Source organism: Sebastes fasciatus, chromosome 3 (assembly GCF_043250625.1).
Source record: "Sebastes fasciatus isolate fSebFas1 chromosome 3, fSebFas1.pri, whole genome shotgun sequence".
Classification (NCBI taxonomy): Eukaryota; Metazoa; Chordata; class Actinopteri; order Perciformes; family Sebastidae; genus Sebastes; species Sebastes fasciatus.
The window spans coordinates 7952492-7976129 of NC_133797.1; the positions used below are offsets into that span (position 1 = coordinate 7952492).

A 23638-nucleotide genomic window follows, 5' to 3' on the forward strand; every position below is an offset into this window, starting at 1 on the left:
GTTTAAATCCAACTTTATTGACAGCGGAAGTGTGAGCAGGAAACGGTACACACGTGTTTTCTTGCAGGTTTGAAGGTTACAGAAGAAGCACCTGGGAGGTTTGTTGCCGGCTGTCCGCTGCAGAGGGTCACCAGGACGGCGTGTTGGTGGTGAAAGCTCCAGGTGTGTGAAGAGACTGAAGAGACTAGACATGGATCCCATGAAGGCGCAGCAGCTGGCGGCGGAGCTGGAGGTGGAGATGATGGCTGACATGTACAACCGGTAAGAGCCCAAACAAGCTAACCATAAAGCTATCTCTAATGTATGCTACCCGTCTGTCAGTAGGAAACCGGCTCATTGCGTTCATTCATAGTCTTTATTAAACTGGTCGTTACAGGGTAACAAAGGCTCATCTAAAGGTTAACTACGCTTATATTAGTGAAGAGGAACCTACATATGATGCTCGCCCAGCCTGATTACTGGATCAATGAGTTCAGCTACATGTGACAGATTCATTACATCGTTACATAAAGCTAAAATGTCCTACAGGACTGAACAAGCCACCGATAACAAGCTGATTGTCAAATCAGTTGATAATGAAAAATAATAGTTGCAGCTCTAATTCAATTGAATTCAATTGAATTCAATTCAATCTTTATTGCAGACTCAAGGTCCTGATAAGAAAAAAAAAGAAAAACAAGACATTACATATAATACATTACAATACAGGAAGCACTATAAAAAGTCATGATTAAAATATGAATAATATTAATATAAATATATACATAGATCAGTGCGTTACATATAAAGAACTATAGCAGTGCCTCCACAGCTGTGATTGGTACCGTGTGGTGCCAAATCTGATGTTAGACAACCGCAAAATGACGTCACTCTCAGAGGGATTAAGCCGGCATATACATTTGTATATGAGATTACGTAATACAATATGAAAAGTACTTAATGCCGGAATAATTTTATAGATGCTATAATCGCATACAATCTCTACTCCTACAGTAGGGGCTTTTATTTAGTCAAGCAGAGTTGCACTCACCATCTAAAAAAGAAGCTGAGTGATTCCAGCAGATGGAGCTGTATGGTTTTACCAAGTGGCGTTGAGTATATGCCAGTATTGGTGGGACATCATATTAAAGGTTATATTGATAACATTGTTATGTAGACGAATATTTAAAAAAAAAAAAAATACATCCACAGAGCTTTTATTAAGGTGCTGAATAAAAGTATGGCTTTTCCTATAAAAAAAAAACTGATTGTGAATTAATCATTTTATAAATTGACGGTTCCAAAATGAATGTTTTGTTTATATCTGTGGACGATATCTGACCACTTCTAACAAGGCTTGTGAGCCAATAATAGGGCTGCACGATTATGGCCAAAATGATGATACGGATTATTTTGATCAATATAGAGATCAGGCTATTTATGACAATTATTCATAGATTTTAGGGACAAAATATTTTTATTGCAACTTCACATTTTAAATATACAGAGCACTTCCATGTTGTGCTACATTTCAACTGTCAAAAACTCTTAAATGTTATCCTTTTGCTTTGTTATTGTCATCTATTTTGGTTATTTGCATAAAAACACAATTCAAATGATTATCAAATAAATGGTTGTATTTTTATTTAAATATTTGCTTTGATTAAATTTATATTTAATATTTATATATATTTATATTTATACAGCATTGACTATTTTTTTTGGCATTAGTAGTTGTATGTATTATAAGTTGCTTAGAGCTAGTGTTAGGAAGTTTAACAGGTCATAATTCCCTCTTTATTATCTATTTTATATTGCTGTAAAAACATCTCCTTCAAACAACTGGATTTATTTGAGTTTCTCACCAAAAACTAAGTTTTACAAGCGTACATTTGAACGCATTATGACAGGGTTATAATTTGCCATCGCCCAATACTATTTTTTACTGAGCATATCTTGAATGTACCATAATGTATCTCCATGGATCCTCTGCTGCTGTCGGCAGACGAGCCGGTCGCTGTGATGACTCTGAGCAGCATCATGGGAATGAATCACAATATAATAAGTGTCTGATTTAGTTAGTTGCTTCCAAATGTTTTAATGTTGTTCCTCCACAGCTTATTTTGGATTTACAGTTGTTAAAAAAATTGCAGCTTTATGTCTTCTTCACTCAGCTGAAGAACTTCCACACCGACAACATGTTGTATGTGTGACGTTACGGACTGTGCCGCTGTGTGCTGACGTAAAACCATCATGTGGCGGCTGCACATGTGTGTGTGACCGACAAAAAAATTGGAAATATGAGACTGCTGAAAACTGTATGGCTTCGATCGGTTGCTACTGACGGTGCATCTCTAGCTGGTAGTTTAGGAAGCGTTTGATTTATGCAGCAGAGTTTTCTATGAGCGAAGCATTTTAAACGTCAATATCGCAGTCGATCATGTTCATTTAATTGTGAGAAGCCAAAATCGTGATCACGATTAATATTCGATTCATTGTGCAGCCCATAGCCAATAATATACCGACGTTGGTATCACATGGTATCTCTTGTCATCAGTGATCAAGTTGACCCTGGCACCTCCATCAGGCTGTCCAAAGTTATCAGTTGTACCTTTTTAAGGTGCTCAAGTATAATAAAACTGCCCGGTAAACACATGGAATAAAATTCAAATCCGTCTGTCTCCCGGCTTCCTCTCTTCCCAGAATGACCAACGCCTGCCACAGGAAGTGCGTACCGCCACATTACAAAGAGGCCGAGCTGTCGAAGGGCGAGGCGGTGTGCCTGGACCGCTGTGTGGCCAAATACCTGGACCTCCACGAGAGGCTGGGACGCAAGCTGACAGAGCTCTCCGTCCAGGACGAGGAAGTGATGAGGAAGGCGGCCCTGGGGAGCGGATAAAGACGCTGATGAACGGAAACGAAGTAGAGCAGCATCGTGGGGGATTAAAAGGTTACGGGATGGGGTCAGCATATGTAGTTTCTCTAAGATGAGAGACTTTGTGTTTTACTGAGTGGGTGGGTTTTATTGGGGAAGTTAAAAAATTTAAAATAAATAATGCTGTTGAGGGTCCACTGAGAGACTCTACTGCAGTAGAGGACGAGACAGGATGAGACTGGAGGACCTGGTGGAACGACGACAGCACGCGGACACCTTGAAACTGCTCACTGCTCCACCAGCCTCTCTGGATGTGTCCAATGAAGTTTTACATTCAGCTAGACCCGGTCATCAAGAAGTCACCTGAAAGGAGAAAGGACATGTAATATTATTTCTAAGTCATACTTTGTGCTTGTTTTTTAGCTGCTTGGAGTGCGAGAAGGGTGCTGCTTCTACTGCAGAAACTCAAATACTTTGCTTTGTTGTACCAACCATCTGGTACTTGTGGCAGGTTTAAACAAACACTAAGAATGATTTGCATTTCGTCTTTGTTCCCACATCACCCTTTGAACCCTTTTACGAAAGGGGGGGTGTAAGTAAACATGGGCCCTCTTCGTGAGGTTGCAACACAACATGGTATTCAGGTAGATACAAGTTGTCTGTTATGCAGATATGGTAGTGTCAGTTCTGTACAAAACCTTGAAATACAGTAAGTCAAATACGGATGGATCAGGGCATGCACTGAATGAATAATGTACGGCAGTATTGTTTGTCTTTTTATACAAGACACTATGCATAGTTTACTCTCACTCAGCCCTGATCGGTGCCGCGTTGGCTTCGTCTGTTACAACAACTCCGATACAGACCGCCAGCCAGGCCATTCTGGCTCCACGGACGTGTGTCGAAGATGGACTCAACTCAATGCTTGTGTAGTATGACGGGTGGAAGTAACAAAAATTTAATTGCATGTGAATTGAAAAACAGAGCTGTAAAAATGGATGTGAAATGAAAAAATGGAGTGATAAATTATCAAGTGATTTGATTAATTTATAGCCGATTTGACTAAAACAGCCGTGATATGATGAAAACAAAGGCATGTTTTTATCATTTTCCCCGTCTTACATTCACCATTTACAACACACGATTGTGATTTATCATTTAAGGAAAGTGGCCTCGAGGGTGGAAGTAACAAAAACGGAAAGTGGAAAAAAAGGAAAGTAATGAAAATGTTCGTGAATTAGGCTAATAATGGGAATGATGAATTGTATGCGAATTGAAAAAATAGTGATAAATTGTCAATTGATTTGATAATCTTGATTGACATTTTATTTGAAACAGTGTTGCTCTGATAACCCAAATGATGTTTGTCGATTACAGCGCGCACATTTTTTGTTACTTCCGCCCAAAATGGCAATCAGAAACCACGGCAACTGACTGAAAAAGTCGAGAGTAGAGCGGTTGGCTGAGTGGGCGAGAGTAACAAAAAATGCGTGCTGTAAACGATGAATGTCAGTTGGGTGTTGTGAATGATGAACAGTCGACAGTTGATTATCAGAGCAACACTTTCAAATAAAATGTCAATCAAGTTTATCAAATCGATTGACAATTTATCACTCCATTTCAATTTGCATACATTTTCATCACTTCTAATATTAATTCATAAGCATTTTCATCACTTCCCCTTTTCTTCAATTAGTTTTTGTTACTTCCACCCTCGAGGCCACTTTCCTTAAATGATAAATGCCAATTCTGTGTTGTAAATGGTGAATGTAAGATGGTGAAAATGATGAAACATGGCTCTGTTTTAATCATTTCACAACTGTTTTAGTACAATCGGCTTTAAATGAATCAAATCACCTGATAATTTATCTCCATTTTTTTTAATTCACATGCATTTTCACCACTTCTATTTTTATCAATTAGTTTGTGTTACTTCCACCCCTCATAGTGTAGACTGTGTTGTGCTGTATGTGACTGGACCATGTTTTGACTGTGAAAGTTTTTTTTTTTTTTCATGTGCTAACCACTGTGTCAGTGACGCAGCTTTTTAGCTGCATATTGGAGAAGCTGCACAGTGTTTCGTTGTTATTAAGTACTCTAATAAAACTGTCATCATTTATCTTAACATCATGCGTGTTGTTATAAGGGTGTTTAAAGCTGCAGTGGGTAGAAATGGAGCAAATATGATTTAAAAAAAGTTATTTTTATGAAACGGTCACTTTATCCTGACAGTAGTGCATGAGACAGGTGATCTGAAAAAAATCATGTTCCTCTGTGTCATCCGTTGCTCCTAACGGCATCTGCAAGATTTCACAGACCGGAAGAAAACAACCAATCAGAGGCGAGCTGGAGCCTTGCCGTCTCTGAGCAGCTTTCAATCACTCACAAACTCTGATCAAACGGTCAAACAATAGCTGATCAAATATGAATCAATATTCTGTTACTGTAATGCCTATTCCTCTCCTCAAATGTTTTCGGAAACGTCTTGTAGTGTACTGTTTAGATGTAAAATGAGAAAGTTTTTGAGCCGGCAGCCATGTTGAGATCAGTTGAAGAAATACCAAGCACCGCCCACCAGCCGGAACAAACTTTGTTATTTTACAGCTAAACAGTACAAATATTTTTAACGCATGAATTGCAACGATCTTCCGGCTGTTGTACTGGGCTCAGTTTTAAAGCTAGAGTGAAGTCAGTGTTGTCAGTGATCAAGTTGCCAGTTAATGTGGAAATGTGAATGTGGAAATGTGGAAATGTGTAAAAAAATGGATATATGGCTGAGTTTGACCCTGGTGTCTCCGTCAGGCCGTCCAAAGTTATCAATTGTACCTCTAAGGTGCTCAAGCATAATAAAACAGCCTGGTAAATGTGTTTACTAGGGCTGTCAAAGTTAACACAAATTCGTTTTAACGCCACAAATTTTTTTTAACATATTAACGCAACTTGCAATTTTTAGGTAGTTTAGGTTGGCTCAGTTTTAAAGCTAGAGTGAAGATACAAAACATGAAACTAGAAAACCTAAGGAATCCATTGTTACCAACCATGTCATACTAGCTTGTCGTGACGGAGGTTAAATAACGCTCCACACTTGTGCTAAAGTTTTGGCGAGGAAAAACTGGCATGGCCATTTTCAAAGGGATCCCCTTGACCTTTGACCTCAAGATATGTGAATGAAAATGGGTTCTATGGGTACCCACGAGTCTCCCCTTTACAGACATGCCCACTTTATGATAATCACATGCAGTTTGGGGCAAGTCATAGTCAAGTCAGCACACTGACACACTGACAGCTGTTGTTGTCTGTTGGGCTGCAGTTTGCCATGTTATGATTTGAGCATATTTGTTTATGCTAAATGCAGTACCTGTGAGGGTTTCTGGACAATATCTGTCATTGTTTTGTGTTGTTAATTGATTTACAATAATAAATGTGTACACATATTTGTATAAAGCAGCATATTTACCCACTTCCATGTTGATAAGAGTATTAAATACTTGACAAATCTCCCTTTAAGGTACATTTTGAACAAATAAAAAATGTGTGACTAATTTTGTGATTAATCGTGATTAACTATGGACTATCATTCGATTAATCGTGATTAATTATTTGTATTTATTTATTTTTATTTTTATTAATCGATAGACAGCCCTACTGAAAACATTTTACACAAGAAATAGGCATTACAGTAACAGAATGTTAATTCCTATTTGATCAGCGCTGCCTAGTTTGACGTTTGATCGGAGTTCACGAGTGATTGACAGCTGCCTCTGTTGAATGAACAGCCAATAGGAACGCTTAAAGCCTGAAAACAGCCATGAGGAGGTCCAGAAGTCTATTTTTCTCTCAGATCACTTGAATTACAATATGCTGAAAGGTTATTATAGAATATTTGCCCAATGATGCCAAAACAACAAATCCTATTCTCTGTCCCACCCACTTTTTCTGTTCTTGTTTTTTTGGTATTAATCTCGCACTATTATTGCCACAAAGAAAACAGCTAGGGCATATAAATATAAACATGTGTGTGTGCCTTTAAGAGAAGCAGTGAGGCAGATTGGTGTGAGGAAGTGAACACTGCTGACTTTCGTTTCCCTCGAGAAACTTGTATTTATACCTGCAGCTTGTACACTGGAAAGGGGAACTAACAGCTGCAGAAACCAAAAGGGACAGAGACACAGGGACAGAGGAGGTCTGTCGTGTTTCTGTCACGCAGGTGGACACATTTCATTCCGCTGCCCGCGAGGAGCCCCGCGAGAGAAACATGGTAAGTGATTATCAAGGTGTTTGTAGCGTTAAATGGTGAAAAGAAGTGCACGTTATAGGTAACTACAGGTGAGTTAACTCCTACTCGGTGTGCTCTTTAAACTTAAACTGCGTGTAAACTAATACCGTCCCCAATAAGTCCCAATAGGTAACGTTATGTCAATAATTATATAAAAGTGATATCTAGAAATAAAACTACAGGAGCTCTGACGCACTTCTTAACTTTAGGACTCTTAAGCAGGTTGTCCACCAATATGAAGGTCGGTGGTTCGATCCCCGGCTGCTCCTGTCACATGTCGATGTGTCCTTGAGCAAGACACTTAACCCCAAATTGGGTGAATACTGACATGTAGTGTAAAGAGCTTTACACTACAATTAAAGACTTGAAAAGCAGTTAAAGAGAAAGAAAAGCGCCATATAAATGCAAGTCCATCTAGGATATTCATCAACCTACTGTACAGCTATAGGCTGTATGTAACGACCATAAGAGAACTATCTCTTGCTAACATTTTGGGGAATATGTTGTGGGTCACATCCTCTTTTATAACAATGTAGGTTGTCAAGTTCTTTTTTTTTTTTTAACAATTATTATTAATGTAATATTTAAAAGTTTTCTGAATCTGCTGTTGTAGGGCTAACATTTCCAGAAGAATTAAATGTTCAGACAAACTGTGATATGTGTAAATAATAAAATAATCATTGAACTAGGCTAATAATAATAATGGTCCAAATTGATGTAAAATTGCATAATCAAAAATCATTTTTGACTATGCAATTTTACATCAATTTAGTTGACCCAAGTGGGCCCCATTTGTGTTGCCCATTCTGAGCCCATGCACTAATTTGACATTAGTGACCCACCTAGGACCCACATGGGTAGTCCACTTGGGGAGCCCACGTGGGAACTACTTAGTTAACTCAAGTGGGCCCCAGATAAGATGCCCATTTTCGGCCCATACCCACTTGGAACCCAGGTACCCCCAGCATAACCCATGTGGGGCCCACATAACCATGTTGGTTGAGTTGGGGGAGGACCCCCCAACCCAATATCTCCTAGTATCTTTTATCAACTGCATACATTCAGAATGTGTCTCTTTATCCTGCTGCATAATATGTAGGAGCATCCTGACTGGGACACTGAATGATACCCTACTACAGGCTACCAATAACACAGGAAAGCACTTTAATTATTAACACTAAACACACCACCTTAACCCTATAATGATCCAGTTGGAGTATTATTGGAGTATTATAGCAGTAATATAGAAGATGCATAGCCCAAGTATAACAATAGTAATAAAACCACAGCTGATTATGACTGACCCAGTATAACACGCTTAAAGAAATAATGAATAAACAGGAATAAGTCGCAACAGATTGATGATACCGGCCGATACATGTGAATAAGAATACTAAATACTTATTTTTTTCCAAAGTAGCACAGAAAGCAAAGCATTATTTTTAAGAGCTCTAGGCTATTAAAACAATACAGTGTCACACATTTTTTGACCAGATTAGGGACCCCACAAAAGTTATTAGGGGAGGAGGGGGTGTCAGAAAAGGGGGAAGGTAGTCTCACTTGTTTGGGAGAGCAGAGGAGGATATTTTGTTATTTTTTAACTAATTTTTTTATTTAATATTTGTGAGATGTATTATATAACAAAATAAGGCTATCAATTGATGGAAATAGTTTATTACGATTAGTCGCACATTATGTATCTGTTCAAAATGTATCTCAAAGGGAGATTTGTCAAGTATTTAATACTCTTATCACCATGGGAATGGGCAAATATGCTTTCTTTATACAAATGTATGTATATATTTATTATTGGAAATCAATTAACAACACAAAACAATGACAAATATGAAATGTAAAGGCTACAAATAACACAGGAAATATGTAATATGTAAAGGGGAGACTCGTGGGTACCCATAGAACCCATTTTCATTCACATATCTTGAGGTCAGAGGTCAAGGGATCCCTTTGAAAATGGCCATGCCAGTTTTTCCTTACCAAAATTTTGCGCAAGTTTGGAGCGTTATTTAGCCTCCTTCCTGACAAACTAGTATGACGTGGATTCCTTAGGTTTTCTAGTTTCAGATGATGATATCTTCACTCTAGCTTAAAAACCTGAGCCTGCTACAACCTAAAAATCAAAGGTTGCGTTAACGCGTTAAAGGAATTAGTGGCGTTAAAATTAATTTGCGTTAACGCGTTATTATCGTGTTAACTTTGACAGCCCTAATAAAAAAGATCAAATAGTTTAATCAAAAAGATGGCTGATGTGCGCCATGGAGACGTGTTTAGCCTTAATGCACATGTTATTTGCTCCATCTCATAAAATTAAAAGTTCATATAACTTCAAAGAGAAATACTGAGAATTCAGATTTATCCAGATTTTGTCTCGAAATAATTTTTTTTGTGGCATGTGAAAACAAACATCTAAATATGGTCTTGTTAGTATGTACAGAAGAGATTCGACAACCCTACAGGTACCTCATAGGAATGTTACAAACACATTTCAGTGATTGACTGGTTTAGATGATTAGCAGTGAACCGTCTAATGAACCAGTGTACTGCTCCTTTTGGTCACTAGATGGAGGCATCTGATCAAGAAGACTTGGTCAGAGAAGCTGATCAGCTTGCACCTCCCAATGGCGTCATAAATGAACTGCTGGATGTGGGGCAAGAAGATAACATGCAGGGCCAGGTGAGCTCCCTGCCGTCCTGTGAAAAATAACTCCAGTCTGTGATTCTCAGGTTTCCAGTGTAAAATACTCACTTATTCATGAGTGTGATAACATTCCACCACCGTCGCTCTTATTAAAAAGTTTGGTAACTTTTCCTCCTTCTTTCCTCAGATGGAGGAGTTTCTGGGCCCGCAGGCAGAGTACAATGAGGAGGAGGAGGAGAGGAAATACTACAGGAGGAAGAGGCTGGGAGTCATCAAGAATGTTCTTGCAGCCAGTGTTGGAGCCATGATTGTGTACAGCGTGTACATGGGTGGGTTTGATTGAAAAATACACGTTGGAATGGATAAAGAAACACAGACAGGCAGACTTACTCTAATATTTTTTTTAGATCTATTTTTGTGTGTGTAAATGATGTGTGTGTGCGTGCTAAAGGCCTTCTGCAGATGCAGCTGATCCTCCATTATGATATGACCTACCGTGAAGTGAAGTACAGCAACCTAGGCCTGGAGGACATCGATCGCAAGATGCTGATGGGCATCAACGTCACGCCCATCATAGGCCTGCTGTACACCCCCGTACTTATCAGGTAGACACGCAAACACAAATAATAAAACCTTTATTTTTTTATCTGAAGGCCCTTGCTCTGCCTATACATACTCTATAACAATAATAACAATATATACTATATTCTTCTCTCTGAAAGGTTTCTAGGTACTAAGTGGATGATGTTCCTGGCTTCGGGAATCTATGCACTCTTTGTCTCAACCAATTACTGGGAGCGGTACTACACCTTGGTTCCATCAGCCGTCGCCATCGGCGTGGCCATTGTGCCTCTCTGGGCATCCTTGGGAAATTACATCACAAGGTGAGTAACAGGACGTGGAAGGGTGTTTCATAAAGAAGATGTTTCATAAGAGGCGGAAGCTTGACCCTCGCTATTTCACAGCACACAGAGTGTACTGAAGGTCTACCAGCGTAGTTAGACTTCCGGGGACAACCAGCCTCAGATAGTTGCTCTTACTTCACTGCACCAAAATAATACCTAAATTTCAACTTCTCTATCTTAATTGTTTCTCACCTTACAATGCCTAAAGATAACTTTATAACCACCTTTACCCTGAATCTAACCATTAATATTCACCATTTCTAATTACCGTCAAAGCTTTAAAGGTGCTCTATACAATATCTAGAGCATTGATATAGCAGCAAACAACTAAAGATATAGAGGAGTAATGTCTACCTGAGCAGAGAATGAAGTCTCTCTCCCTCTAATCAGAGCTTCTCCGTGCTTTGTTGACATAGCACGCGTGTTTTTAGTGCTAGTTGCCGTAGTTAGCGCTGTTGGCACTGTTAGCTGCGAGCCGCCGTCGCCATGTTGAGAGCCATGTGGAAGCACTAGACATGCTCTGAAGTTAAGCAATGTACTGCTGTGGATGCCGCGTTAGTTCAGATCCGAAAGTCACACAATAACACAAACAAACTAACCGATCAATGCAGCGGTAGACCAGCAACTCCCGTGTTCTGCGAGGTAAAATTAATGTCTGGTCTGGTCTTGAAGACAACGATATAACAGTTTCAGTCCCCTGTCAGAAAGGGCTGTCTGATGGCAAGATAAAGGGGTGAAAATATTCTAAATATAGCATAAACTTAAACTGATACATTTTTTTTGGTGAATAAAATAAGTTTTTCTGCTGCTCCCGTCCACTGCCGCTTTACCTCACCGCCAGATTCAACAAAACAGTCATTTTACCTCGCAGAACGTGTGACTACAGATACAACCCCACTTCAAATAATCCTAACTAACCCTTTCAGTTACACAGCTAACTTTGACTCAGCAAGTGCTGGCGTTCACATTATTCATAACCTCATTGATTAGCTTACTTTGGTAACCTACGTCACTGCTTTTTGCAAGGGCTTATTGGGCGTTTCCATTTGATAAAAACGGAAAAGAACACAGTTGGACCCGCCCTTTAAAATCTTTAAGTGGAGTGAGATTTTTTTTTTCAAAGTCACTTTGTTGTGCAGCGCTGTGGAAGTCAAGCTGACATATCTTTTTTTTTTGTCAGCACTTTTTTTTGGTTGTTATTTTGCAAAGCATTGTTTTGTTTTTGATTCTGCTTAGAAAACACAATTCCCTCAAGCCAAATTCATTTCCCCCCCCCCCCCATGTCTCAAGTATAGAGCTTTTCTAAAGCTGAATGCAGAAAGAAACAGAACGTGGAAATGTGGGGCACCCCTACTATCCACTATTTATAGAGCAGAACTTAGTTATGAAGGTGGGAAGTTGAGGGTGCACATGGGAGCTTTGCGGTGGGTCAGATCAGTATAAGCACCTCATAACGCCGAGGCAGGGGTAAAGTGATCGTGTGGACATATAGTGAGTGCGCGGGTGGATACATACACTCCCACACAGGCCTCAAATTAACACACACCTGATTGTGCAGTATGTTTGTTTTAATGAATGTGTTGTGAATTTGATCTTCTCACACGAACACATGCAGGATGGCGCAGCAGTACTACGAGTACGTCAACTACAAGGAAGAGCATGTGCAGGAACAGAAGAAGCTCCCTAAGGGAGCGTGCCACAGGTACATCATCGTCTTCCAGTCAGTCTTCAACATCATCTTCAACGTGAGTCTTCAGCCATCTTTTGTTCACTAATGCTTCAATTCATCTCCTGTTGCGTGTGGTGAAGAGAAGTTTGTACAGCTGCAGAAACTAATAAGCACGATCCGTGTCTCCTCTCTCTTCCTCATCAGCTGAGCTTTGTCTTCGCGGAGTTCCCCATGCGCTTCGTCCTCAACAACTACCTGCATGATAGCACACACATTCTCCGCAACGTCCATTCCTGTGGTAAGGACACATGTCCCTTCACCTCCACTGATGAATGATTACAGACAAATAAGTGCAGGAGAACGGCGTATAAGGATTCAGTCCATTTTGTCCAATGAGATATATAAAGCAACAGTTCGACATATGTTGCGCTTAAATACTTTCTTGCAGGGAGTTATATGAGAAGATTGATAGCAGTCTGCCTATAGCCAGCCACCGGTTAGCTTAGCTTTGCACAATGACCACATTCTTTCAGTAGTGTGTACACAAATGTGTCCTGGGCCACATTGAAGGACCGCCTACTCAACTGACGTGTGTGTTGCTCACCTTGAGAGGTGATCCGCAACAGCTTGTAAGATGATGGAACCGTGTTTCCGTTATATTCATTCTACGGCGGCACTGTTAAAATGTCTTACGATCATTGACATTCTCTTGTCACGTGTTTCACTGAGTGCGGTGGCACACACACACACACGCACGGAGCGGTGCAGAGGTTGTCTGCACCGGTAATAAACAGGATCAGTAGCGAACGACACGTTAAGTGCTGATGGATTTGGTGTTTTTGTGTTTTTAGCTGAGCCAGACCAGAGACTATGTGGTTAAAACAGATCAGTGATGCTGATTTGCTCTCATTGTTCTCTGTGAAGTTTGCTGGAAGTGATGTAATGTTGCCCCGGTGCGTTTTATGTGGACTTCATTTAAAAAATAGCCTTTTAAATGCTACATTGCTTGTCAGCAACCGGTCATACGGTAACTTAGGAAGCAATTTGGCCTTGTATGCTCTGATTAATTTGGCATGCAGTTAACACACCATTTATAATGAGATCCGATTACAAGTGGACACATGGACGCATGGCGTGGAGACACATTCTAATGCCAGGTGTGAACTGACGTACTTAGAGCTATCCACTTGTGATCGTATCACCTGTGTTAATGCCAGGTGTGAACAGGGCTATAGTGGCGCATTCAGCAGCTAAAGAGCCAGATATTTTTTTGTCAGGAGGTGGTTGAAACCAAAACAGAGCTAACAACTTCACAATGTGATAATATGTCAATTTGTGTTTTCAGTAGGGTTATCCATTGATTAAATTATTTAATCGAGATTAATCGCATGGTTGTCCATAGTTAATTGCGATGAATTGCAAATTAATCACACATTTTTTATCTGTTCAAAATGTACCTTAAAGGGAGATTTGTCAAGTATTTAATACTCTTATCAACATGGGAGTGGGCAAATACAGTATGCTTGCTTTATGCAAATGTATGTATATATTTATTATTGGAAATCAATTAACAACACAAAACAATGACAAATATTGTCCAGAAACCCTCACTGGGCTGCATTTAGGATAAAATATATGCTCAAATCATAACATGGCAAACTGCAGTCCAACAGGCAACAACAGCTGTCAGTGTGTCAGTGTGCTGACTTGACTATGACTTGCCCCAAAACTGCATGTGAGTATCATAAAGTGGGCATGTCTGTAAAGGGGAGACTCGTGGGTACCCATTGAACCTATTTACATTCACATATCTTGAGGTCAGAGGTCAAAGGACCCCTTTGAAAACGGCCATGCCAGTTTTTCATCGCACACTTCACAGTTATTTAACCTCTTTTGCGACAAGCTAGTATGACTATGATTGGTTAGTACCAATGGATTCCTTGGGTTTTCCAGTTTCCCCTGTTACAGCCTCTGAAAGACAGAGGTGGACAAGTTGGTCCACTGGGTCTCAGGGGTTAATGTGTGTTTGTGTCTCAAGTGAAACACCTCTGAGAATAGGGGCATCATTTGGATCCTCATTCCTGGATGCCTACTTTTGTGCCTTAGGTTTTATAGTTTCATATGATACCAGTAAAAATAGCTAGTTACCTTAATGCGTTAAAGAAATTAATTGCGTTAAAACAAATTTGCGTTAACACGTTATTGTGTTAACTTTGACAGACCCACTTTAAGTGCTTGACTGTCTGTATTTCAAAATATCCCATTTCATAAAGATTTTGTATTGTGTTTTGTATTAATTTAGTTTGTTAAAAACAACAAAGAAGAAACAACCAAAAAGGCTCCTCGGTTTTCACTGTCTTGCATTGCTCATGTCTTCCCATGGTTTGTCCTTGACTCATGGTTTCACAGAAAAGTAGTTCCATAGGATTGCATGAAGTAGGAGTGTGTGTGTGCAAGGCAGGCTAGTACAATATATACGCTTCATCCACTATGCTGTAGCAGGCAGCAAGGTGCTAAAGGAAACACGAGTTGGCCACCCAAAGCTGCTGTGAAACTAGTGAAGTGCAACACTTCTGCTAAAGCTGAAATGTTTTTCCTGGCATGTTTAACTTGGATCTCACTTCTGGCAACATTGCTTCCTTTTTTTTGTAAACAATAATAGTAGGAAAGAGAACTGCAGAGAGGTTCACACCACCACATGACCACAGACGACCTCTTCAAAATACAAAACCATGACCACACACTGCTGCTGCTCTGTTAGTTATTTATTCAATGTACATTTTAGACACCTGTGTGATGTGTTTTGTTATTTCCATAAAGCAGAGATGCAGTCTCATGTGTTCAGGTCTGACTTAATAAAGGTCGTGAAACCTGCTGGTTGATGTTTCCCCATCACCTCCTCTCTAATGGCTGAACCGTCCTCTTCCTCTGACAGGAGCAAACATCAGTGGAGTGATCCCTGGCTTCAACACCACCGTGCTCACCAGCCTGCCTCGCTCCATGCTGCTCATCCAGGTGGAGAGTGTCCTCATGGGCTTCGCCTTCCTCGCCATGATCATTGTAAGATCCAAACTCGCCGACACACACACACACACACACACACACACACACACAGAGAGCCGGCCCTGACCAGTTTGGTGCCCTTGGCAAGATTTTAGCTGGTGCCCATCAACCTCTTTTGGCACGCACAGAAGCAAAGCAAAGTATTGTTATTTTTGTGCATACAGGATTGACATAGTGTCTTGACCGTGACTCCTTTTTTGAAAAAGATTTTTTTGAAGATCAAATCTTGTTTTTATAAAAACAAAAGACTGACCAGAATGTAAAAGTAACACTAACACATTCTAAAAAAACAACATTTAATCTTTTAAATTAAATTGTCTTGTTTGAACAGGCCAAAAATTAAACTACAGCCCACTGGAAGGCCTATTTCTAACATTGGAATTATCCTCCTCAGTTCTTGGTTTGTACTTGTCCGACTTTTGACCCTCTGAAAATGATGGTGGATCATCTGACTGGCATTAACTTGACTGTCAATTGAAGGCATTTGCGGGTTTCAGTTTTATAAGACAGTGGACAGACAGTGGTATCATATGAATCTTGAGATTGCGATGAATCCGTTGTTACCAAACATGTCATGCTACCTTACTGGGAAAGGGGGTAAATATCGCTCCAAAGTTGAGCTGTCTTTACCGCAAGGTCTGTGACACCTCAGTGGCAAACGGCAGTGTCATGACCTGGATGTTTGTGCCCCCTCCGGCACGTGTGATGCACGTGTGATGCATGTTTGATGCATGTGTGATGCACGTGTCCCTGATGGCAGCATGCATTGGGTGAACCTATCCCAGCATCCATTGGGCAACCAGTCAATGGCGCTTTTCTCCAAAGCGACTTACAATAATGGCATTCAGCCATGTGGGTACAAGAATCATGAAAGTACAGCAACTTCATCAAACTTGCTGATCTACTTCAAGTGCTACATTCAGAGATGAAAAGAGAGGGAGAGAGTTTTTCTTAAAGTATCAAAGTGGTAACAGAAAAAACACTCTCTCAGTTCCACACCTTCGTACAATTTAGAGCAATTTAAATGTCTGGCTTGAGGAATGGATTGTTGTCAATGTACAGAAAATTGTGTTGATTGGCCAACGTATTTATCCCAGCTTGGCTTTTTGAAGGTAGTTGCAGGGCTTAAGAGAGATACAAAGGCTTATTCAGCGCTGTGTGTGCAGCTGGTTATTTTGTCCTACAATGGGCTGGAAAGAACTGCTTTATATTTCAAAGCAAAGCACGCACAAAACCATAACAATCATTCCAAATGATTCAAACTAAATTGATTGCTTTTTTGCCGCCACCCACAGTTCCTTGTGCTGTGTGGAGCTGCCTACCGCCCGACAGAAGAGATTGACCTTCGCAGTATTGGCTGGGGAAACATCTTCCAGCTGCCTTTCAAACACCTGAGAGACTACCGCCTGCGACTGCTCTGCCCTTTCTTCATCTACAGCGGATTTGAAGTGCTGTTTGCCGTCACCGGATTCTCCCTGGTATTGTGCTGTCAAACAAGTTTGTTGAAGAGCAGAATAGCTGTTACTTGCATTGCGTAATTTTGATCGAGTTAGGGATGTCCCGATCCGAGTCACTTAATGTTGAGTATCTGCCGATACCGCGTCCTTATTCAGTACTTGTATTTTCCTAGATAATACAGCTGCACAGTGCACACTTCAGGAACATTAAAATCAATCCAATGTATATGCATGATAATAGAGAGGTGAAGTCCCGCCCCTTCCGTCGGACCACCATGGGACTTTATTTCAGAAAAAATATGAACGGTATTCAACGGCGAGAGACAAATATTTTTTTGATCCGGTTTGAATTGCGTCATGAATCACACATATGATGTTTGTCAATTTAAAACATTATTTTGCACGTCAAGAAAGTCGCAGTTTGCCGTAGTATCGTTTAGTTCTGTGTGAAACCGCTTGTCTCTTGCCTTTGACTACCGTACATATTTTTAAGAAATAAGGTCCCATGGGGTCCACAGGAAGGGGAGGGACTTACCCTCTTTATTGAATAACTCTGCTTTTACATTAAGACTAAAATTGCCTGAATAGCTATTCCTTGATGTTTTTTTTTTTTAATTCAATATAACAAGTATAAAAATAATCGTTTTGGCCTTGTTGCTGTCTAGAGGGAATTTCTCTCTCCCTTTTAAAAGTTAACCTTGCTTTGGTGCTGCCTTGTCTGAGATACCTGAATGAACAGTGTTCCGTTGAGTGTTTATTTCTGTTGTCTGTATCATCTTTTGCGAGGATTACATTGATAAATCACTCTTATTAGCTTTTTGCTCGCTGTGCTTTTTGTTGCACTTGCAGTGGCGTGGTGAATGTGGTTGTCGCCGATGTCGTCTATGATGATGTTGTTGGTGAAACACCACACACCGTAATGACAGCAAGAGACTCTCACTCTGAGCTGAAATGAAACGAGTGCACATACATTAGGTAAATAACATCAATAAACAGTCTCACACTGCGTTTACCTGTTGTTTATGGTGTGTGGTGTTTCGCCGCAGCCCCGCTCTTACACACACACAGAGCTCAGAGAAGAGTTGACGACAACTGCACTTGTTGTGTTGCTGTGCATGAAAGCTTCGCGAGTAAGAACACTTGTGTGACAGCTGACGTAAAACCAAGGATCAGATCGGGCTCAGTATAGCCGATGCAATCAGTTAAAAAATGCCTTTTATTTACCCCGATCCCGATATTTGATAGTGGATCGGGACATCCCTATTTAGTGTCTTTAGATAGTTTGAGATGACAAATAAACAGATACCAAACACATAAAGGAGCATACAGATCATTTTAGTAATAAGGATAGGAAATATAGAAAATATGTGTTTCATCTAATGTCTTTCTTTCTTTCCTTCCACAGTCGTACGGCGTCTGCGTTTTGGGCCTGGATTATCTGTGGCTCCTTATAGTCGTCTATGGCCTCTCCTGCTCCGTCTTTTCCTCCCTCTCCCTCTGCCTCCTGCGCCTCCCTCGCTGGGTGTGTCTGGTGGGGGGCGCCGTCGTGCATGTGGTGCTGCTCGTGGTCCTAATGGTGTTTTCTCCACCTCCTAAAAGTCCAGATTATTTGGGACCTCTGCTGGTGATCGCTGCGCTGTGGGGACTCGGCACCGCCTTGAACAAGACGGGCGTCAGCAGTGAGTAACGGCTGTGGCCGAGGTGTTTGTACGTCCTCCACACTAACTTTGTTCACACATGACATGATGTCAACATGAACTCCTCTCTCTCTGTGTGTGTGACAGCTCTGCTCGGTATGCTGTACGCTGAGGAAAAGGAACGGCTAGACTTTGTCTATACCATCTATCACTGGTGGCAGGCCATCGCCATCTTCATAGTCTACCTCTGGTCCAACCTGCCTATGAGGGTATGATGTTTGTGTGTGTGTTTAGAGAATGTTTAATGTGTCTCAAGTAAAACACCTCTGAGAATAGAGGCATCATTTGGATCAACATTTTAAAGGAAAAAATCCTTTCTTCACCCGTTTTGTCCCTCTTCCTCAGGCCAAACTCTCCATCCTGTTGGCCACTTTATTGCTGGCCTGCTACTGTTACTGGCTGATGGAGCGTCGGCTGGCCAGGAAAGTGCCTTTCAGACTCCCTCGCATCCCTCGGCCACGTCACAAGGTAACCAATCACAGTGCCGGATCTACTGTACGCACAGGCATTCTACGCACATGCCTAGGGCCTCCTTGCCACTATGGGGCCCAAACAGAGAGCTACGGAACCGGATCACCTGATTATATAATGATAATATTTTAAAATATATGTTTAAACATTATTTAATGTAGGCTAAATAAAAAATATTTATGGAATGGAAATATAACATATATAGACTAGACGGAGACATTGGATTGACTTATATGTAAACTATTGGTTGACGATACCAATGTTCCCTAAATGTCATTACCTGACACTTTCACTACTACTGTGAAGTTGTTTCATTGTTCTTAAAGGTTATATTGAGAACATTTTTATGTAGCCGAATCATTTAAAAAAAAATAACACATCCACAGAGCTTTTAGAAAAGTGCCAAATAAAAGTACAGTATTGCTTTTACAAAAAAAATAAATAATTCAAAATCAGCATCCCTATTACATATAGAACCAACTGGGGCCCCCACCTTGGGCCAGACCCTGGAGGGGAGCTTGTGAGTGTCCAGTGGCCAGGCCTTGACTCATAAGGCCCGGTGTGAGTTCCTGCTAACAGTGATATGTCCAGTCCTCTATGGAAATAATCTCAAGTCAGTTGTGCGAGAATCAATGAATTCTTATTATAGTCGGAGCTTTATTTATTGTAAAACTTTTTACTGGCGACTAAAAGGTGAGCAAACACATTTTTGACTCGAGGGCAACTCTCTTCAGTCGTCGATTTTAATATATCATTTGTGTCCGCAGGTCAAAGGCTACCGCTACCTGGAAGAGGACAACTCCGATGAGTCAGACTCTGAGAGAAGTGAGGAGGATGACGAAGAGGAGAAAGAGGACGAAGAGCACGTGGTGGAGGAGATGGGAGCAGAGGACGGGGAGGAAGGAGGCCAAGACGCTGGGGTCCAGGGAGCTGACTCACCCGGAGCCAGGAGGAGAGGGGCCGAGGGTCACCGCCGCAGACGGGAGGACGGCGATCTGAAGGAGGGAGTGAAGGAAGAGCGTGAGGGAGGGTGAATGAGGGGAGATGGTGGACAGACGACAGATATACAGAAGAGGAAGAAAATGAGTAAATAGGTATGGCAGTCTTAAAAGGTAGCACACGCTGGGTAAACACGACTACAACTCAGAATACAAAAAGACTACTTTTCTTTTTCTGCAGTTTGTGGCTCATATTCACCAATGTGCCGATAATTATGGAGGGCATAGCGGCTGCTTCGTCAAGCAGAAAGCATATTCTGTCACACAAACTAGTTTCATTTAAAAAAGAGCACTTATCTGAAAAGAAAGAAGTGAAAGCAACTGAAAAAAAGAATGAGGTATTGATTTTCTGAGTTTATCCTCAGGGTGAAGTGTGTTTTTAGATGTGTTCATTTTTAGAGAGCCTGGTCCTGCTGCATGTGAACCGCATAAGCAACCATAGCTATGTTTGTTCTTCTGTCTTTGTTTACTTTCAACCCCTTAATTTATGCACATTTCTTTCAGAAATCAACCCAACTCAAGCTGTTATCAGAAGCCCAGACACGCGTCTGTCGTTCCTCTTGAGAGGAGTTACACATGCTTTTTGCAGGAGTTGAATACGAATCTATGTTTACGCTTTAGTATAACTCAATATACAACTGGTACGGGCAGTCAGTCAAGTTATGCATTTTGGTAAACCGTGACCTCAGGGATCTGATAGTTACTAAGACGCGGAGTGTCTTAATTGTTTTTAATAGGGCTATCAATCAATTAAAATATTTAATTGTGATTAATCACATGATTGTCCATAGTTAATTAAAACTAATTGCAAAATAAATACACATTTTTTATCTGTTCAAAATTTACCCTTAAGGGAGATTTGTCAAGTATTTAACACTCTTGTCAGCATGGGAGTGGACAAATATGCTTGCTTTATGCAAATGTATGTATGTATATATTTATTATTGGAAATCAATTAAAAACACAAAACAATATCAAATATTGTCCAGAAACCCTCACAGGTACTGCATTTAGCATGAAAAATATGCTCAAATCATAACATGGTAAACTGCAGCCCAACAGGCAACAACAGCTGTCAGTGTGTCAGTGTGCTGACTTGACTATGACTTGACCCAAACTGCATGTGATTATCATAAAGTGGGGACGTCTGTAAAGGGGAGACTCGTGGGTACCCATAGAACCCATTTTCAGACCAAGTGACCCCTTTGAAATTGGCCATGCCAGTTTTTCCTTGCCAAAATTTAGCGTAAGTTTGGAGCGTTATTTAGCTGCCTTTGCGACAAGCTAGTATGACATCAGGTTTTCTATTTTCATATGATGCCACTATCTTCACTGTAGCTTTAAAACTGAGCCCGCTACAACCTTAAAAGGTTAAAGAACGCATTAAGTTGCGTTGTTATCGTGTGAACTTTGACAGCCCTATTTTTTAATAAAATGATCTACATTAAACAAGATTAGAGTCTAAAGCAACACCAGTGTCTCTAGTTAGGAGCCGCGATGTGAGCTAAATACTCACATTGTTGACATGCTAATATGCTGACAGTAACAAGGTCTAATGTTCACCGTGTTCACCACCTTAGTTAAGCATGTTAGCATGCTGACATTTGCTAATTGGCACTAAACACAAAGTACAGCTGAGGCTGATGGGAACTAGTACAGATATTATTGTGTAGTGCAGATGTTTGGTCATAAACCAAAGTATTTGATAAACTAAGGTTTTAAATTGATGATGGCGCCAGATGATGCGAGAAAGTCAAAGGATCGCCAAAGTTGTTACAGTGTATTCTGAGGTAGACATGAATATCTGTACAAAATGTCATGGCAATCCATCCAATAGATGTTGAGATACTTCAGTCTGGACTTAAGTGGTGGATAGACCAGGGTTGCCAGATCTGTGTGACAAAACCAGCCCAATACCAGAACCCCAGATATACCCCTGGCAAACCATATTCACTGCTTTTAAAGTCCAACAGCATTGCTATCATTGCCAAATGTATTGTAATATCCACAAGGTAACACCATGAATGTTAACTGTGCCAGCATTAAGCAGTTTTCCCTAAACGGTTCTTTAACCTAGGTCCTAAAATGTAATTAGATACAGTATATTATCATAAATATAATATAGCTCCGTGAACGTGTAGACCAATTCACTGACAAATTAACCTGTTGCTGCTGTTGTCTTTTCGCCTTATCTTCCCTTTGCCTTCTTCCTTCTTGCCAGGACAAAATGTATGTACTGTTTTTAAGCCTATTTGATATGCATTTACTGCATTTTCTTTCATTCCATTTCCCTTTCTCATTGTTTTGTATATTTTTTTCTCGTATTTTGCCCACTTACTGGGCGTCATGTTTCTCACTGGGGTCAGCCCACCTTGTGTGCGTGACGTGTCCCAGGTCTGTGTTTGTAGGCAACGTCCTAATCTGAAGTCAGTTTTGTGGGATTTGTTTTTATTATTCATGTAATTTTCATGCAAAATAGGTCTACCTTTACATTGCACGGCAGCTACTTTCAGCTACCGGCGTGGTTTAGGTGACCAGATATGTATTTACTGATGCTTGTTGGATGTAATGAATGAAAGGCAGCAAAGGAAAATGAAACTAAGAGCATCTGTCTCCACAGTAAATCATCTGTTGAGCGTTTGAGGATTATTTATTTTTGCCTTAGACCGTTAACGCAGTGAAACAATCAGAAAATAACTTTTTCTGTCATTCACAGCATCACCGCAATGTCTCCCTCTCCTAACGTTACCGCTCGCCCTCCCAATCTCTCTTTTTTTTTTAATGCGTCGGGAAGCCGACAGCAGAGCCTAACTTTACTTTCAATGGTATCAAACAAAGAGAAATGTTCTCCCCTCGTCCTAAAATGGTCCTTAATCGATACTAGAGTACTTCCTTGTTTATGAATGAAGCGTTACACAAGTTGAAGTCGTTGAAGCAGCGGTGCTGTGTGTGTGTCATACCTGCAAACTACAACCCGAAAGTTCCGGTACTTTCAGAAAGTACTACCCCCCGACCAGGGCCTTTTTGGGGGGTAAAAAGGCCCTATAAAATGTCCCCTGAACTTAAGTTAGACCCTGGTCCCTGCAGTCGTAACGCAATGAGTCCCTCAAAAGGTTCATAGTACTGGGGGAAGGTTCCTGTGGTGGAAACGGGGCTAAAGGTTCACATACTTTTAGGTACTGTTCTCAGACATTAGGGTTGGGGTTAGTTCACCTATAGTTTATTCTATTAAAGCAATCACAGTAGGAAATTCTCTTTAAACCTGCTGTGGGAGGAAAGAATAATGAAAATCACTGTCTTTTCAATGAACTGATGCCAAAGCAGTGTGATGTCGCACTGATCCCTGTTAATTTATGTAATGTCATGTTACTGACTTAAACAGTGTGAAACTCTGCCCCGGTCACATGGTACCGTGGTATTTTGTACGTCTCTCTTGATTACACCTGTATGTTCGACTAAAGATTGTGTTGAAACAAACTGCTGTTGTACGTGTCTTGACTGGTGGGTGAGCCAATCACTCATCCCATGGAAACTTTAATGTGCAAAGAATAGCAAGACTAAATTAATTTCTTTGCAGTTATGGTGACAGGTA

The 23638-nt window shown here is 40.7% G+C and overlaps 2 protein-coding genes across 2 annotated transcripts; both read left to right on the forward strand.

Moving 5' to 3' along the window:
* Positions 1–26: 26 nt before the first annotated feature.
* Positions 27–4979, forward strand: timm10 (translocase of inner mitochondrial membrane 10 homolog (yeast)). The gene is made up of 2 exons (XM_074628760.1): positions 27–261; positions 2683–4979. The coding sequence occupies exons 1-2, from the start codon at positions 191–193 to the stop codon at positions 2876–2878; spliced, it is 267 nt and encodes an 88-aa protein (XP_074484861.1). The 5' UTR covers positions 27–190; the 3' UTR covers positions 2879–4979.
* A 1910-nt stretch (positions 4980–6889) lies between these two features.
* Positions 6890–23523, forward strand: unc93b1 (unc-93 homolog B1, TLR signaling regulator). Its single transcript, XM_074628762.1, has 13 exons — positions 6890–7112; positions 9709–9822; positions 9974–10115; positions 10238–10391; positions 10509–10670; positions 12307–12436; positions 12565–12658; positions 15296–15420; positions 16719–16901; positions 18286–18559; positions 18665–18786; positions 18923–19045; positions 19816–23523. Exons 1-13 carry the CDS (start codon positions 7110–7112, stop codon positions 20080–20082), a joined length of 1893 nt encoding a protein of 630 aa, XP_074484863.1. The 5' UTR covers positions 6890–7109; the 3' UTR covers positions 20083–23523.
* Positions 23524–23638: the final 115 nt, after the last annotated feature.